General features: G+C 38.7%; 1 protein-coding gene across 1 annotated transcript in view; it reads right to left on the bottom strand.

Moving 5' to 3' along the window:
• Positions 1–18,973, bottom strand: part of SVEP1 (sushi, von Willebrand factor type A, EGF and pentraxin domain containing 1) — a 200,268-nt gene that overhangs the window by 52,142 nt on the left and 129,153 nt on the right. The window contains exons 31-37 of the mRNA XM_022579081.3: positions 17,934–18,107; positions 17,384–17,503; positions 15,630–15,806; positions 15,321–15,405; positions 14,297–14,488; positions 12,477–12,644; positions 697–1,369 (exon numbers count right to left, since the gene is read on the bottom strand). Coding sequence (XP_022434789.2) covers positions 697–1,369; positions 12,477–12,644; positions 14,297–14,488; positions 15,321–15,405; positions 15,630–15,806; positions 17,384–17,503; positions 17,934–18,107 — 1,589 coding nt within the window. The remainder of the gene's footprint in view (positions 1–696; positions 1,370–12,476; positions 12,645–14,296; positions 14,489–15,320; positions 15,406–15,629; positions 15,807–17,383; positions 17,504–17,933; positions 18,108–18,973) is intronic.

Consider the following 18,973-nt stretch of genomic DNA (forward strand, 5'->3'; position numbering starts at 1 on the left):
AGCAAAAGTCTTAAATAAAAGGCATTCACTGTTGTTTTAGAATATAAAGGAGAAAAGGTACTATGTAGGGGTGGGTTTTAAAAAAGTGTTTAATTAGAATACTATCTCTTTACAGTGACCCTTGATTTGGGGGAATAGATTGTTATTCCTGTTTTCTTGATAGATTTAACGAGAAGACACATAGTAACGAGAAAGGAGGATATGTGTGGATCTGACAAAACCCTTTGTCCTGATGAAATTACCTTTAAGTTCCCTAAAAGAAAACTGCAAAAACCACCTTATGGTGAATGGATGGTTTACCCCCATATTTTGTCTAAAAATAAGAAATGATAACAGATTTCTCTAGGTTCCATTTAGACCTTGATTTCTATAATAATAAACAATACATCCATCGTGGAATAACTTTTTATAAATCAAAATAGTATCTCTTAAAACTATTTTATTCTAACGTCATAGCTGGGCTAAAATATTGCTATAAAGTGTTTCAAGTGCCTATATGCTAGTAGAAGGTAGAAAGCTATAGATTAAAAGGATTCATGACCTCTATCAAATTCTCTCCAATATTTACCACCAATAGATTTAGCAGCTCCTGTTATTCACCTATTAGTCTATTCATGTCCCTGCTTCTGAATAAGCTACAATGGGCTGGCCCTGTAAACGATGAAAGCCATGGACACTTGTGAATCAGTCTCTTACCTCCAGAAAGCCATTCTCAACCTTTGGTGGTTCATTGCAAGATACAGGGTGGCATGTGGGTATGGGGCTACTCCACTGTCCCGTGGCTTCGCAGGCGCTCTTCTTCTCCCCTTTGATGTAGAAGCCCCTGTTGCAGCTATAAGCCACCACGGCTCCAAAACTGTAGTTTGATCCAATCGCATAGCCGTTCATGATGCGGGGTGGCTCTCCACAGCGCACGGGGATGCACTGGATGGACATGGGGGAAGGATTCCACTGCCCACCTCTCAGACATTCAATCTTTGCTGAGGTGTTCAGTACGAAACCCTCCGTGCATTTGAAGCTCACAACTGAGCCTGCGGCAAATTTTGCTTTGCTCACAGATTCCAAGATGCTGTAGGAAACAGCAGGGGGCTTTTCACAAAAATGAGCTATACAACGGGGCACGGCCTGACCTTCTGGGGGAACCCACTTGCCCTGGGCATTGCAGAGGAGCTGGGAGTTGTCTGCCAGGCTGTAACCATCTGAACAATAGTAGAATGCAATGTCTCCAAATAACCGATGGGCAGTCTCTGGAGAGGCATGTTCCACACTGGGGGGCTCATCACAGGAGACAGCCAGACACTGCTGGTCACTTCTGCTCCACTTGCCATTGGCCAGGCACTCAATGGTGTCAGGACCGGCAAGGGTGTAGCTATGAGATTAGGGAGAAAGGAACAGTAACTAAGCACATTATTTGAGAAAAGGTGTTTGCATCTTCTTATTCTGCTTTTATTTTGTAAATCTTTCCACCAATAACTTTACTTTTATCCTTTATCCTTTAAAACAATATTTACTGTTTGAATTTGAGCTTATTGATCAAATGACCTTCATTTAAGATATACATCTTGTTATTAATATTAGGGCTTGTTCAGAAAGGGAAGTGGATTTTGCTATTTATACTACCAAATGTAAAATAGATACCTAGTGGGAAGCAGCTGCATAGCACAGGGAGATCAGGTCGGTGCTTTGTGACCACCTAGAGGGGTGGGATAGGGAGGGTGGGAGGGAGATGCAAGAGGGAGGGGATATGGGGATATATGTATATGTATAGCTGATTCACTTTGTTATAAAGCAGAAACTAACACACCAGTGTAAAGCAATTACACTCCAATAAAGATGTTAAAAAAAAAGAAACTCTAAAAATCGTTACACATTTCTTTAAAAATAAAAATGAGGACTAAGCTACGGTCCTGTCTGACTCAATTCAAAGTTGGAACTTCATCTATCTATAGATGATTTCCGTTGCTTAATTTGATCACTAGTCTTTGAAACAAAAGCTCTGATGAACCACAGGTAGCCTGCATATAACTCCTAGGTATCCACTTGCTCATAATCAATGAACTTTAAAGGAGGGATTATAATTTCATTCTTCATTGTTTCCTAAACCCTTAACCATGTGGTTAGCATTAAAAGCTGTGTCTGCATATGGCTCTGCTATTCAACCAGCACGAATAAATTTTGCTTTGTTTATGCACAGGTATTTCCCCATATATGATGATAGATTGATGACTTACAAAAATCTTAATTATGCTCAAGTGCTCTCTCAATGAAGCAGAACAAAATATTAGGATACGCAGTATTAGAATAATTACATTTGAGTCATTCTGATTTTCATTCTCACTTTTGTACTGAAGAGAAAGAGGACAGGGAGTTTGAAAGGACTGTCTAACATCCGATCAGTCCGTCGTCTTGATGATAATGAAGCATAAGGGGACTAAAATAATTTGGCACCAATTGAACCCTGTTTAGAAATATTAATTTCTTCATTTTGCAGATGAGTGACTGGTTGTTCAGACAGGCTAGGAAATCCGCTGAGAGTCACACGGGTGCAAGCAGCAGAGGTAGGATCGGAATTTGTTTACTGGATTCCAACCCTTCTATCTTTCCCATGATGTTGCTCTATCTCTCTTCCTTTTTTTTTTTTTTTTTAGGAGATGACTCTCCCTTTGTATGTATGTATGTATGTATTTATTTATTTTAACATCTTTATTGGAGTATAATTGCTTTACAATGGTGTGTTAGTTTCTGCTATACGACAAAGTGAATCAGCTATATGTATACATATATCCCCATATCCACTCCCTCTTGCGTCTCCCTCCCACCCTCCCTATCCCACCCATCTAGGTGGTCACAAAGCACCGAGCTGATCTCTCTGTGCCATGCAACTGCTTCCCACCATCTATTTTACATTTGGTAGTGTATACATGTCAATGCTACTCTCACTTCGTCCCAGCTTACCCTTCCCCCTCCCCGTGTCCTCAAGTCCATTCTCTACGTCTGCATCTTTATTCCTGTCCTGCCCCTAGGTTCATCAGAACCATTTTTTTTTTTTAGATTCCATATATATGTGTTAGCATACGGTGTTTGTTTTTCTTTTTCTGACTTACTTCACTCAGTATGACAGACTCTAGGTCCATCCACCTCACTACAAATAACTCAATTTTGTTTCTTTTCATGGCTAAATAATATTCCATTGTTGTGGAAAAGCTCAGTTCTTTGTATAAGAATCTGAGCTGAATAAATTTTTGGATGGCTTCTGTCTTAAAGGATCCAGGAAAATATACAAAGACAGTATGTTACAAGCATAATTTTATTATTAAAAATACATTGCCCTAGGTCTGAGTGCCTAGACTCTGCTATTCCTGTGTAGAATGTGCTCCATTTATAGGGGCTCTTTTTTTTGGGTCCCCTTCAATTTATTTTATCAATGTTTTGTAGTTTCAGTGTACAGATTTTTCACATCCTTGGTTTAATCTTTTTTTTTATACAGCGGGTTTTTATGAGTTATCTATTTTATACATATTAGTGTATATATGTCAATCCCAATCCCCAATTCATCCCCCCCCACCGCCAGCTTTCTCCCCTTGGTGTCCATACGTTTGTTCTCTACATCTGTGTCTCTATTTCTGCTTTGCAAACTGGTTCATCTGTACCATTTTTCTAGATTGCACATATATGCGTTAATATACGATATTTGTTTTTCCCTTTCTGACTTACTTCACTCTGTATGACAGATTCTAGGTCCATCCACCTCACTGCAAATAACTCAGTTTCGTTCCTTTTTATGGCTGAGTAATATTCCATTGCATACATGTACCACATCTTCTTTATCCATTCGTCTGTCGATGGGCATTTAGGATGCTTCCTATAGAGGCTCTTGATGTTTTATATTTTTATAGCACAATTTACAGCCTTTGCACACTTTGAACCATGCATCATTATTTTCATGGGGTCCTTTGATGTTGCTACTGTATTTCATTGGCTGAAGTTTATAGACATCACCTGAGACATCCCTGATTTATTAGGATCCATTGTGCCATCTATAGAGTGCTTCCTTTAGGTAATGGGACTGACTGCTTTGAGGCAGAAGCCTCTGCCTCCAGAATCTTCCTTATTCCTCAAAGCCTCTTGAGGACACAAGAACAGAGTTTTGTATTCTGGTAGCACTTCGTTAGGCCTCTGACCCCTGATCTGCTGGAAAATCTCCACCAATGACTCTTCCCTAATGGAAAATCACAGCAAAAAGCTCTTCTGTAATATAATGGAAGACTACCACTAAATACATGTATCTTGAATAAATGAATTTAAAGACTGCATTTTCAATACTATCCATACTTTCCTAGAATTGACACCATCCCTTTCTCTGACTTAAGAACTTGACTTTTCTTTATGATTCTCAATCAACATTTAGCTCTTCATTAGGCAATTAGGCCATGCTGTGTGCAAGAATCCCTTCCCTCGTGTACAAGGCAATGTCAGTGCATGTACTTTGTGTCCCAGATGAAATAGCTTTCGAGGGGAGTCGTGAAAGAAGCAGGAAAGGAAGAAAAGTAACAGGAGCAAAGAAATGGGAGTGTGATATAGCTGGGGGCTTCTGGGGACTTACAAGTAGTTAGGAATGGCCTATGAACATCTGGAAAAGGAAGCAGTGGTCCCTAGGATCTTGTGTGTTTTTGACAGTTGTGATGGTTAATGGGTGAAGATGTGGCAGGCACAGATTAACTGGAAATGGTTTTTGAGAGTTCCTCTGACAAGGATTCTCATAAGATTTTAGCAGAAGAAATGCTGCTAGAACAGAAAGATATTTAAGTGGCTTATTAACTGGATGACCCAAAGAGTATTATTGGTTAATAGAAGTAAGCTAGTTGGGTGTTTCATATCTTCTGATGTCACAGAACTCTGTCCTTAGCCCATCAGTTTGTAAGCAACACATAACTGTAGGGTGAAGGGTAAGGGTTTTGACAGGGCAGTTCAATGTTTCTAATCTTACTAGGTAATATTTAACAAAGATAAAATGGGAGGTCTTGTATATAGATAATAAAGAAAAACTGCACAAAGGGAAGCCTGGCTTAGTGGCAGCCAATGTGAAAGACTTTAGCTTCCTTGAATGAGTTGAATGAGTCAATGGTGACATCCTTAAAAGGGTTACTGCATCTTTAGAAACTCATTTATCCGGAAAGAGAAGAAGAGAAATGAAATAAATCGTCATGTTTTAAGTACCACGTGTCAGTCCCTAGACTTGGTGTTTTTCTCTCTCTTGCAGTTACATTCTAATTTGCACATTCAGCTCTGGGTATCACAATTCCAAAAGAGCTACAGACCTATTGGAACAGGCTCAGAGGACAGTGACTCTGAGGGTGAACAGACTTGGAATCATGTCCATCGATGAGAAAGAGAAAGGCAGATTTGAGGTTGAGCTGGCTGAAATGTCTGTCTCCCTACACCTTCACTTCCAAAGCTGCAAGCCTGGCATCTTAACCAGAGTGTAGGATCATTTTTTAGTCATGGAAATGTTATGAAGGGGCTGGGATCCCTTACTGAAACCTCTCAATTAGCTCTAATGATCCATTTGTAGAACCTTGGGGCCAAGCTATCAATACTTGAATGGCTGGCATTTCAGAGGAGCAGAGGAATTTACACTGAGTGGCTTCAAAAATAAATAAATAAAGCCAGTGCTTTAGACTAGACAGCATATTCAGTGAAGATGGGGACAGAGGCTTATCAAAAATAACTGTCTTCTGAAACATATATATCAGTTAGCCTTTTAAGATGCTAAAGAAGGATATATTCTCTGAATGGCAAAAAAAAAGAGGAATTAATTTGTAGTTATTGCCTAGATAGAACTATAACTGGTCTCTGATCAAACAGCCACACCATTTCATTATGTTAGAAATCTAAATGAGTGTTAAGATTTCTGGAAGACATATTCCACCTGCTTATGTAAAAGAATCACTTAAAAATGATAAAGTTTTGTACAGATGATAAGATACATTCTATATATGTTGGCTACTAAAACAGGAAAAATTGGAATTGGTACAAATCTAAAACATTGAAATATTTAATTTTACCCTGTGTGACCTTTTGTATTCTCATTCAAGAGACACTGGGGACACCCTTGCAGTCTGTTATTAAAAATCAGGCCATATGGGGCTTCCCTGGTGGCGCAGTGGTTGGGAGTCCGCCTGCCGATGCAGGGGACACGGGTTCGTGCCCCGGTCCGGGAAGATCCCACATGCCGTGGAGCGGCTAGGCCCGTGAGCCATGGCCGCTGAGTCTGCGCGCCCGGAGCCTGTGCTCTGCAACGGGAGAAGCCACAACAGTGAGAGGCCCGCATACCGCAAAAAAAAAAAAAAAAAATCAGGCCATATGTATTATAAAACAAGTTGTTTTCCTCCATAATTCCAAGGAAAATTGTCCCATCGATATTACAGTGATGTCATAGAATGACACATTTTAGGATACACTGGCTGTAATACATTATCATACTTCCGGAATGATAACAAAAATCCTTTGAAAATGGGCAGAGTAATCTCCAGATGCAATTTTCAGTGATTTGATTCATGGAGTGAACGCCTACTAAGAGGCATGGGCCTGGGAAGCTTTGTGAGAAGGCTCCCCAGTGGGTTATTAGCTCTTCTCTTCTGTGAAAAAGAACCTTACAAGAGTCTTAAAAGAGCAGCATACTAGATATTTAAAGGGCTGCAATTTAACAAGAGCAATAGAAAGTATAAATCTGTATCAGTAATTAGTTCTGTTTTCAATTGAAAAAGATTACAAAAATGTTACCGTAGTATATTCACTAATTGCATTTAAAAGTCTATATTTGAAAAGACTCAAAAGGGAAACATTCTATCAGGATGTTCGGATGTCAATGACCCTTCCTTCCTACTGAGTTTCTCACCAAGAGAGTATACATGAGGATGAAAAGGAAAACGGGAAACAAGTGAACATTTTATTAATTGAGGCAAAAAGCTGAAAACCACCAGTATAATGTTTTGATAAAAGGTGAATTTGGAAGGCCAATTTCAGGGCAGGAGACAGAAATCAGACTTATTCCTTTTCTTCTCTGGCATTCATCTTACTACTCCAGTCTCCTAAAGTCTCTGCTCTTCTATGCTGATCTTGAGAGAGTGTCTTCTTTTCTTAACCCAAGGAAAGGCCCATGCAAAGCACAACACCAATAAGAGAAGACAAAAATACTGAGACCAAAACAAGAATGTGTGTATGTGCACCCAATAAACAGGAGTGGGTAGCTTAAACGGTGTGTAGGTCAGTGGTCTGTGTTAAGCAGCCCCAAGGGAAAAGAGGGAATTGAGAGGGCTAGGGAGGGAAATAGGCCCTAACATTCTTATCAGGCCAACAGCATCTTAGGAAGTGGAAGGAGACAGCAGGATGCCAAAGCCATTACACAAAAGCCATGACATGAACACAGTGCTTCCATCCTGGAATAGAACAGACATAATGCATGTTGACCTATGCTAATCAATCTCTTGGTGGGGAGAGATAGAAAAGGAGTGAAGAGAGAGAGGACAAGCACCGACTTCTAGTTCTGGCTATAATATTGTCTGAACACCCTCCCTATATAACACTTGATGAAATGCAACAGAAATTATTTTAAATGCATAGCTTAGCTGACCAGAAAGGAAAGCTCCATGTGCCAGAAATGAAGAGGAAATTAAAAACAGAAAAGTAAGCCTGTGAATGAATGCTATGGCTGCCCTTGGATTGGACAGGAAAGGGGAAATACAGAGTAATAGCTGAGTCTCTGGCAAGAATCTATGTCCTAGAAGGACATACACTGAAAGGATATTCACCAGAAAAATTCCACCTAGAGGCCTAGTGAGATGACAAGTGAGATCTCTGTATTTGCTGGGAATCTGGCTGGAAAAACAAAGTCCTGGCTAAGGTAGCAGAACCCAGGACTGCACGTCATGTGGACTTGAGGGTAGGGTTTATACCACTCATTTTGTATGGAAAGACTTTGAATTGATAAATAAATGTAAAATTAGGTTTTTGGATGGTGATACTCCTGGGGCACCTAGAAGAAAAAATAATCCTTATACTCAGACCATTAAAGGACTGTCACAGATCAAACAAGTCCCAAACACTATAAGGACAGAATCTGAAATTACAAAACACACATGCACGCTTTCCATCATGAATGGGTCAGTAGACAGAACAAACAGCAAGATGAGGGCACCAATAAATTGAGATGATAGAAAAAGTGGTCTAAAATCTAAAAAAAATAAAATGAAATAAATATGTTCAAATAATTAAGGACAAAAACCCTTAAAATCCTATTTAAAAAGAAGAGACTATGTAAAAAGAAATAGTTGAAAAATAAAGATAAATTCTAAAAATAAAAATATAGAAAATAAAAATTCAAAAAAAGGGGACACATTTCAAAAGCAGATTATAGATAGTAGAAAGGAAAATTAATGAACTGGAAGATATATGTGAGGAAATTATCCAAATGCAACCCAAGTTTTTAAAGAGATGGAAAATGTGACAGGTTAATAAACATGTAAAGTAGAAATAAAAGCTCCAATATTTATCTAATAAAACTTACAGAAATAGAGAAAAGTGAAAGTTAAGAAGAAAGAATATTTAAAGTGAAAATAGCTTATTCTAAAATTGGTGAAAGATACAAATTCTCAGATGTAAGAAGTACAATGAGCCCTGAACAAGATGAATGGCAATTAGTACAACTTTAGTCATACCATAGAGAACACCAAAACAACGAAGACAAATTAAAAAAATAAATAAAGGGAAAACACATTACTTATAAAGGAACAACAATTCAACCAGTTTCTCAACCTCAGCACTACTGACATATTGGACCAGACAATTCTTTGTTGTGGGGGTCTGTCCTATGCATTGTAGGGTGTTTTAGCAGCATCCCCAGACTCTGTTCACTAGTTCCTATAGCACCTTCCCTCAACGGGGACAACCAAAAACATCTCCAGACATTGTCAAATGTTCCTGGAGGGCAATATTGCCCCTAGTTGAGGGCTACTAAATTAGACTGATGGAATCCTCAATAGAAACACTAGAAGTCATAGGGCAATGGAAATATCTTTCAAAAATGTTTATGGAAGCAAACTATTAATGTAGACTTGTATACCCAGCTAAACTATAATTCAAGAGCAAGGGTAAAATACTATTATTTTCAGACAAAGATTGTGTAACATACTGACTTTTGCCAAAAGGATGTACTTTAGGAAGCAGAAGTATTAAACCCAAAGGAAGGCGTGGGATGGAAAAAGCAATCCATAAAAATGAATGCTTTTTATGAAAGATTCATTAAAATGTTAGTAAATCTAAATAAGCATTGAGTATATTAAAAAAATGACTAATCTGGAAAGTTGTAAAATAAGAGGGAAGTAAAATGTAGATAGTGATAAGACATTTAAGATGAGAGGGGTGACAGAAACAAATATTTTCTAAGATCTTGAGTTGTTCAGCAGAAAGGCAAAGAAATTGAGTATGATCTCAGAGTAGGAAAAATCTTCTTAAATTTGACACATACAAAAAACAAACTCTAAAGGAAACAATTGATAAATATTAAGGACTATCTAGTATAAAGTTAAAAATATGCATGCCTCATGACCCAACAATTCTCACTTTTGGTGTCTAGGCCAGAGGTATTCTTCCTTCTATGGACTGGGAGATGTGCAAGGATGTTTACTTCAGCACTGCTGTATCATCAAATAAAGTGGAAATCAATTAACCCTCTACCAGCAGGGAAATGGGTAACTTAGAGATTGCTCATTCTGACAAGGAAGCACTATACAGCAGTTAAAATGAATTCTGTTGATTTACATTTATCAACAAAGACAAAAAACACGACATTAAACGAAAATCAAGCTTCAAAAGGATACTCAGAGTATGAACAACGTACATGAAAATTAAAACATTTAAATCAACAGAATATTTGTTTATGAGTACATATGTAACACAGAAAAAAATGCACATTTACTTTGAGAAGAGTGAGAAAGTGATGAAAATGGCTTCTAGTTATTTTTGTAATATTGTATTTCTTTTATAAAGAGAGATCTACAATAACTATGGCAAAAATTTAACATGTACTTTTATCTCAGCAGTGGATACACAGGTAATTTTAAATAGAGATTAATTTGGTTTTGTGCTCTTTTGTATATTTAAATGTTTCATTAGGCATTTGTCCAGAAAAAAGCAATAAGACAGAACTCTCCGGTCTGGCCACCCTCATAACACTCTAAGAGTAAGTGTATGTAAAGGGGCAAAGTGTTCTTCCTCTCACCAAAATTGTTACTTTCAGAAAAATGAAACTATCTCCTAATAGCTATTGATATTTTTCTTTTAGGAAAAAAACATGAGTGGTAGTGATTTGTGACCATGTGTACTTTCCATTAATTTGATTAACTACTTAAGATAGTTTCCCCTATATTATTAAAATGTCATCGCTTTACATAACAATACTGATGACACAGAAAATATTAATAAAGCCATATTTATATAGTACCTTCACGCACATATAAAGCACTTTTATAAAAATGGCCTCATACCCTTTAACAGCTATATGACTGAGATGACAGATTTGGTTTCCATCTTTTGAATGAGAAGAAAGCTCCCACAGAGTGTCTATTTGCTTAGAGCAGAAGGGATCTGTACGATAACGTGGCCCAACACCTTTATGTTTTAACTGTAAAGTGGGAATAATATATCTTCTTCAAAATCCCCCTCTTTGTTGAAGGGAGCACATGAGATAATTCAGAGGAATGTCCTTTGAAGAATGTAAAACCCTCTATGAATGCAGGGATTTGTTGTGATTTTCATTATTGTCTTTATTGCTTCTTTTAACAAACCCTTTTTGTATGATACGTAGACTTAGCATTAGGCAGATATAGAACTCTTCTTATGATATAAGTGAATGATTTATAGCGAAAAAAGAAAAATGGGAATTTTTATAAGAGCATGATCTTTAAAAGTATATGCAAAGACAAAATTCTAGTAGGAGATATAGTAAAGTATCATTTATCTTCGGGCAATTTAAAAAAATATATTTTTATTTTCTAGTTTTATATGGTGATAATACATTACTTCTTAATCAGAAAAAAACCCAGAAGTTGTCAATATCTAGCTATTATTTGGAACATTTATATCGATAAGGTTTCACAAACATTTAAATGGCTAATCTTAAATAGTACTACGTAGTTCGTTAGGAAGCAATTTTTAATTGAGTCAATCCACAGGGGAGAGATGGGGCCATCAAAAGCTAATTCCTACAAATTGATACAACATTGTAAAGCAACTATACTTCAACAAAATAAATTTTAAAAAGCTAATTCTTACACTGACATTTTAATAGTCAAGATTTTTCTCACTTAAGAAGGTGTTAAGATCCAGGATTTCTGTCAGTTATTTACGTGAGTATTTGACTCTCAAGAGCTTTTTGCAAGAAAATATGGTTGCCACCTGCTGGTGGCCTGTATTAGTGGAACGGTCTTCTATCTAGGTGAAAACAACTTCAACTTTCATGTTACTTTCATGAAACTGTGTCCTCTCTTCTGTCCTAACATCATAATAGTGGCACAGTTTGTTGAGTTATTATCTTCTGGCTAGTCCAAGCAGTATATCATTTTACTCCTCACAATATCCATAAGGAGTATCAACCTTTAATGACTCATAGAAGCAGAGAGAGGTTAGACCATTTGCCCCGGGCTGCACAGTGAGTGAATGATAGAGCTGAGACACAAATCCTGAAAATGGCAGCCCCTCAGCTGCCACTCGTTCCAACTGTATGAAAAGCATCTGTGGTAAACCTGGAGTGTGAAAGTTATAAACTATTACTGGTGAAAACATTTACTGAGGAAGCACGGAAAAAAATGAGCAATGAAATGCCAGTCAGATGATCTGGGATTTAATCACCCCTCAATTCTCTACTGCCTGCCTGAGACCCTAAGCAGATCACCAACCCAGAGGGAGCCTCTCCTTTCTCTGTGTCTTACACGGTTTTTGTGAGGATAAAATGAGACAACGAGTATGAAAGCACTTTGTAATCTGTTCCTGTTTTTTTACATTTTATCTCTGAATTAAATGAGATCATTAAAAATTTAAAAATCTGAACTTTTTAGTATTTTTTTCATGCAGATGTGGCATCTTTATGTTGTGACCTACGTCTTGCGTTTGATTTGGCAGAGGATAAATACACAAATGCCTATTTAAATTATGCTTTTTTCATCTTTAATTAAAGTATAGAGATATTTTCCACTGCATTGCCCAATGTCCATTATTCAAGGCCTAATTTGATAAATTACTCTAATTCCAGGAAAACATTGCTCCCACAGGGGAATATGCTCCCTTTCTGTTGTAAGAAAAGAACATAAAGCTCTCTTTGGCTTTGGCCGCCAGGAAATTTAATTTAGTATTCAATGGAGCCCATCTGCGGTTGGGCCCATCCTCTCCCAAAATTCCTTTCCTTCATCGGGTTTACTCACCCTTCTTTGCAAGTGTAAGTGACAGTGTTCCCAAAAGTGAAGTTACTCCCGGTGGTGACAGCATCTTTGATGGCCGGTGGCTCTCCACAGACGACGAGATGGCAGGTAGGTGGCGCTCTATCCCAGCTGCCTGAGGCCGAGCATTCGATGACCAAAGGGCCCTGCAAGCTACAGGAAAGAATGGTGCCACCTCTTTTGTTGGCTATTTACTTACTGCTCTGGAGGTGAACAAGGAAGGACTTAGGAGAGAATAGGGGACACCTGAGGAATTTTAATACATAAAAATAAAGTTTCTTCCCATTTTATTGCTTTATATAAAAACAAGGGAAATCTGGGACTTCCCTGGCGGTCCAGTGGTTAAGATCCTGTGCTTCCACTGCAGGGGGCACAGGTTCAATCCCTGGTTGGGGAACTAAGATCCCACCTGGCGTGTGGCAATCAATGACTTTTTTTTTTTTTAAATGGAAATCTCAGCTGGCTATAGATTCATTTAAAACTATGAGTAGGCTAAAACAACATAACTGGGGTGCAAAATAAAATGGTTCAGTGTGCTCATTGGTGGTGCTGTGATTAGCAGATTACTTGGATGAGAAGGGGTAACATGCTGGTTAGGGTCCAATGATAAGGAAGACAGACACCCAGGAAGTCAGGGTAACTGAGGTCAGAGGGAACTGCCCTTGCCATTAGCCTGGGCATCTGAACAGTGTTGCTCCTCACTCTGACCTCTGGTCTTCCTTTGAATTTAAAAACCTCGCAGGCCTACGGCATGGCTTATCCACCTTCACTTGCCAATCAGATTTTGATTGTACAACTCACTCCATTTTCTGTTCATTTGATCTGTTTCATGTCAGATCCTGTTGGCCAAGTTTTTGATCACAGCCCGACTCTTTATTGTCCCTTCTTTTTGTTTTGATTTGTTTTGATTTATTTTATTTTTGGCTGTGTTGGGTCTTTGTTGCTGTGTGTGGGCTTTCTCTAGCTGCGGCGAGCGGGGGCTACTCTACGTTGCGGTGTGTGGGCTTCTCATTGCGGTGGCTTCTCTTGTTGCAGAGCAAGGGCTCTAGGTGCGTGGGCTTCTGTAGTTGTGGCTTGCAGACTCAGTAGTTGTGGCGCACAGGCTTAGTTGCCCTGCGCCATGTGGGATCTTCCCGGACTAGGGCTTGAACCTGTGTCCCCTGCATTGGTAGGTGGATTCTTCATCACTGCGCCACCAGGGAAGCCCCCCCTCCTTTTTTTTTTAAGATTTTTTTGATGTGGACCATTTTTAAAATCTTTATTGAATTTCTTACAATATTAACAAATTCCTTAGTTCCTTGACCAGGGATTGAACCCGCACCCGCGGCATTGGAAGGTGAAGTCTTAACTACAGGACCACCAGAGATATTGTCCCTTCTTTTTGAACACACACACACACACACACCCCATTAATCAAATTAACCTCTTAACAGTATTAAAGACCCTGGTCCTTATCTTGACATGATTTTTACGACATCCTATGCAATATTTCGTTTGCCGAAATATCCATCACTAAAGCATTTTATTAGGTGTTGTGTTACGCTTCATAAACATTTTTTGCTTTTCCTGTTTAATGTCTGAATGTTTATAACATTGAACTAGAGGTCCCAGAGACAAAATTAGATGGAATATTTCCCTGGGCATTTACTATAGGCTGAGCCTCAAGAAGCACACACATTTGAGAATATCTTTTACATTTAAAAACTTGTATTTCAAGCTGGCCAGTCACATGCAAGTGAAACCCACTGAGTAAATAATGAGGAACAGGGTATTGTAGGAAGCTTGGCTGGTGTCTAGGACTGTACCTGTATCCATTCTCACACGAATACGATGCAGTAGAAAGATAGGTAAGCCCACTCAAAATATATTTCCCATTATTTATGTCTTCGGGGCTGGAACACTTGACCAGTTCACACAAGGGAGGAGAATGACTCCAAGAACTGCTAGCAAGACAGGATGATTCTTTTTCACCCTCCAGAGTATATCCTTTATTACACCTGATGAAGATAAAAGAAAATGACAGAACAGAATGCCTTATTTTGCATAAGTTTATCTGTGCCAAAACTTCCAAAAAGATCAAGAATTTACACATATTGTTAGAGCACTTTTTTTTCCTACTGAAATAATGCTTTGAAAAAATTTTTTCAAGGTTGAATACTATGCATCTTGCTCTCAGGGATCCTGCTGGGTGATAAATAGAAGGACGGGTTTAGGATTTGGCTTGTCTCCAGTTTGTGTCATGGATTACTAGCTGCAAACAGAAAATTCTTTTCTTAGAATTTATTTTATTGTAGTTGATCTACAATGTTGTGTCAATTTCTGCTGTACAGCAGTGATTCAGTTATACATATGTATATACATACCCTTTTTCATATTCTTTTCCATCATGGTTTATCATAGGATATTGAATATAGATCTCTGTGCTATACAGTAGGACCTTGTTGTTTATCCATTCTCTATATAATAGTTTGCATCTACTATCCCAAACTCCCAATCCATCCCTCCCCCACCCGCCTTCCCCTTGGCAACCACAAGTCTGTTTTCTATGTCTGTGAGTCCGTTTCTGACAAACAGAAAATTCTTGGTTTGAGAGTGGTGCTGTCTAGAATGAGTCCCCAGGATGCCATGGAAGAAGACCCTGCAAGTTAATGAATATTTTTGGCTATAAGCTGGAGCTCTGGATCCAAACCCAAACATGTAATTCAATTAATTCCATATTAATTTGAAAACATCCTCTGGGATTACTCTTTGTCTTTTCTTCCAGTATTCTATCACTACCAGCATGTCATCAACAAACTCTACAATGTAGTGTTAATCTTAGACACTCACCTGTATATCACTTTACTGCCATAGGTAAATGCTGATCCATCAATGCCACCATTTTCTGGGATAGCTGGTGCACCGCAGGAAACGGCTTAAGGGAGGAAAACCAAAAGGCATTGCTTTTCTTAGCCACTATGTGTAAAAATCTCTAAAAGCTCAAGGGAAGCTCTAGGTTTTTGCTCACGTTTAAATAAAAGCCCAATACTGGGCTTTAAATACAAAGAATACTGAGACAACATAACACTTGGCATTTCTCCACCTTGACTTTCTAGAATGGCCAAACACCATAAACATGGGGGAGTTTACTCAACATACGTTCACAATATGGTATTGGATGACTCCATTCTCCAGACTCCAAACATGTTATCTTGGCCACTCCCATCAGCTGGTGCCCTTCATCACACGAAAATGTAACTTCAGAACCCACAGTATAAATCTCCCCGGAAGAGCGGCCATTTTCTGGATTTCCTGGAGCCTTGCATTTTATAGGTTCTTGAAAGAGAGAAACAGTTTTTGTGGGTCAATAGGTGGCTTTCACACAACCATGCAAGGTCTCATAGCAAAAGAATTCCACTACAGTTAAGGTACCAGTTAAATCCTGAGGAGGAAAAAAAGCTTTTGAAGGGAAAGGCATGAAGTCCAGGGACACACTAGCTGATCAGACCAGAACATACATTTACTAGGCATTTTAAAAACAGTATTTTCAAACAGCAATGTGTAAGAAAAAGAAACGAAATTTATCAGCCCCAAAAGGAAGCTGTTTATCGAGGAAGTAGTGGTGGTGCCTGGGCATGGCTCATGAGGGCTTCAGCTCTTCTTCCTTCTCCCAACGTCATGCCCACTTTTTAAGAGCAATGGACCTTCTCTCAAGCTGATGTGAAGGCTGTCCCAAAGCACATTTAGGAGAAGTTCCCAGCCGCCCCTTCCAAACAGCCTACAGATCCTAAGCCTCCTATGTGTAGATCTGGGGTGAGTCACTACTTCTAGGAAAGGAAAAAAGTTAAAGGGAGATTTAGGGCTGAACAATAGGAGTGAATAAATACTTAAATTCTCAAAAAGGGAAGATATACTGATTTAATCTTTCTGAAGATCCTTTTGGCTTATAAGCCAAGGACCTTAACTGAAACCCTTGCAAAAAGTAAAAGCAATTATAAGATTGATTTTGAGAATTCCTCTTTAATTTCTGTCTAATTGTTTTCTGGTAGTTGCTTTCTCATAACTCATGTAGAAAGATATATATGGGTTATCACAAAACATAGAGATGTGTAAGGTAGGATTGTCTGTGTTTTTTCAATGATATAATTCTGTGTGCCTGAGGTAGAGGAAAGATACTGAAGGTGAAGAGGTGATGAAGCATCCTATTTGCTCTGAGGCAGTAGAGGCCATTGCTTATATGTCTAAATCCACTCTATTATTCTTCTACTATGTAGGTATTTCTTCAACAGTCTGGTAATAAAGTTGGCTCTCAGTTTTGTTTTTCAGAAATTGGGAAGTTAGCAAAAGCACAATGCTAGTTTAAAGCACCTTTAACTGTTGCTTATGTATCATTAAAAATTTTTTTTTATTGAAGTATAGTTGATTTACAATGCTGTGTTAGTTTTAGACGTACAGCAAAGTGATTCACTTATACATATATATATATATATATCCATTCTTTTTCAGATTCTTTTCCATTATAGGTTACTACAAGATATTGAATATAGTTCCCTGTGCTGTACAGTAGGTCCTTGTTACTTATCTATTTTATATACAGCAGTGTGTATCTGTTAATCCCAAACTCCCAATTTATCCCTCCCCCTGCTTTCCCCTTCGGTAACCATAAGTTTGTTTTCTATGTCTGTGAGTCTATTTCTGTTTTGTAGATAAGTTCATTTGTAACATTTTTTTAGAGTCCACATATAAGTAATATCATATAATATTTGTCTTTCTCTGCTTATGTATCCTTTTAAAGGTGGTTTTACTTTTCCATCTCCCCTTTGAAGTTAAAAATTTGTCTTACTATACATTTACAATATATACTTGAATTAAAAAATTGAAATAGACTTCCCAATTACACATAGCCTAGTTACCTGCACAGTTTTTACCATCTCCTGTGTAGGGCGGGATACACGAGCAGAGGTAGGATCCATTTGTATTCAGGCAGGAAGCGTGCTCACTACAGTCCGACCCAACTGCACATTCATCAACATCTAAAATGACGACAGTTTACAGCTAGTACAGCTGATGGATTTGTCTTATGCAGCAAACATTTGTTTTTACTTTTAAATAATTACATATCATTTAATGCATCACATTATATATTGATATATGTTGTTATGAAATTTAGAGATGATAGTCATAATCACACTGCAGATCTATAATAAAAGCTATTCTTTCCCCAGTTTATAGGTGAATAAGTAGAAGAACAGAAATAAATATTCTTAATATTGAGCCTGGTAAAAATTTAAGACATGTTTGGCATGTCTATGGATAGCTGCTTTGTCACTATGGCTTGCCCAGATCGCACTAGGATGAGATGAAATTAACAAAGGCCTGCCATAAAAGCCTCAGGAATTTGGGATAATTGTCTCCCACAGAGTTAGAGTAAATGCACGCAGTAATTGCCAAGATTCATCTCACCAAGACACGATGGTGAAATGCCATTCCAGCTCCCATTATCCGTACAGAACATCCTTGAATCACCCAACAAATAGTAGCCATTGTTGCACTGGTAGGTCACTGTGCTGCCAGCATGGAAGTCCTCGGCTGAATAAAAGCCATTCTCCAAAGGGGGTGGCACCCCACAGCTAATGCCTGTAATGTGACAACTACATTAGGAGCAACATACTCAATGAACGTTTTACTTATATTTATTTATTTATAAATTTATTTATTTATTTTATTTTTGGCTGCACTGGGTCTTCATTGCTGCGTGCGGGCTTTCTCTAGTTGAGGCGAGCGGGGGTTACTCTTCGTTGTGGTGCGCGGGCTTCTCGTTGAGGTGGCTTCTCTTGTTGCGGAGCACGGGCTCTAGGCACGCGGGCTCAGTAGTTGTGGCATGTGGCCTCAGTAGTTGTGGCTTGTGGGCTCTAGAGCGCAGGCTCAGTAGTTGCGGCGCAAGGGCTTAGTTGCTCCGCGGCATGTGGGATCTTCCCGGACCAGGGGTCAAGCCCGTGTCCCCTGCACTGGCAGGCGGATTCTCAACCACTGAGCCCCGAGGGAAGTCCCATTTTACTTATATTAAACTTGTAGTTGAGTTAAGCATGCACTTTTCATTGCACACAAACATTAGACTGAGAACGCTTAGGAGTGGTGACAGGCTACAGCCATACCTGTGCCCAGAGCGTCTGGCTCACAGTAGGCATGCGATTCATTCATTTAAAAAAATATTTATGGAGAGCCTGCTACCTGCTACACACTGTCCTGATGCTGAGGTTGCAGTAATGAACCAAACAGACAAAATCCCTGCCTCATAAAGTGTGCTATCTAGTCAGAGAAGAGACACAAGAAACAGATAAATATATGATATACCAGGTGGAAAAAGATGCACTGGAGGAACTTCTCTGATCACCCTATCTACTACAGCAGTCCTCCTTCCACTCAACCCTCTCACTTTATATCTCCCTACCCTGCTTTAGTTTTCTTCAGAGCCTTTACTTTTGGCCCTTGCTGTTCTTATT

This window comes from Delphinapterus leucas, chromosome 6 (genome assembly GCF_059928025.1).
Source record: "Delphinapterus leucas isolate spDelLeu-1000000601 "Yukka" chromosome 6, BTC_Dleu_Yukka2, whole genome shotgun sequence".
Lineage (NCBI taxonomy): Eukaryota > Metazoa > Chordata > Mammalia > Artiodactyla > Monodontidae > Delphinapterus > Delphinapterus leucas.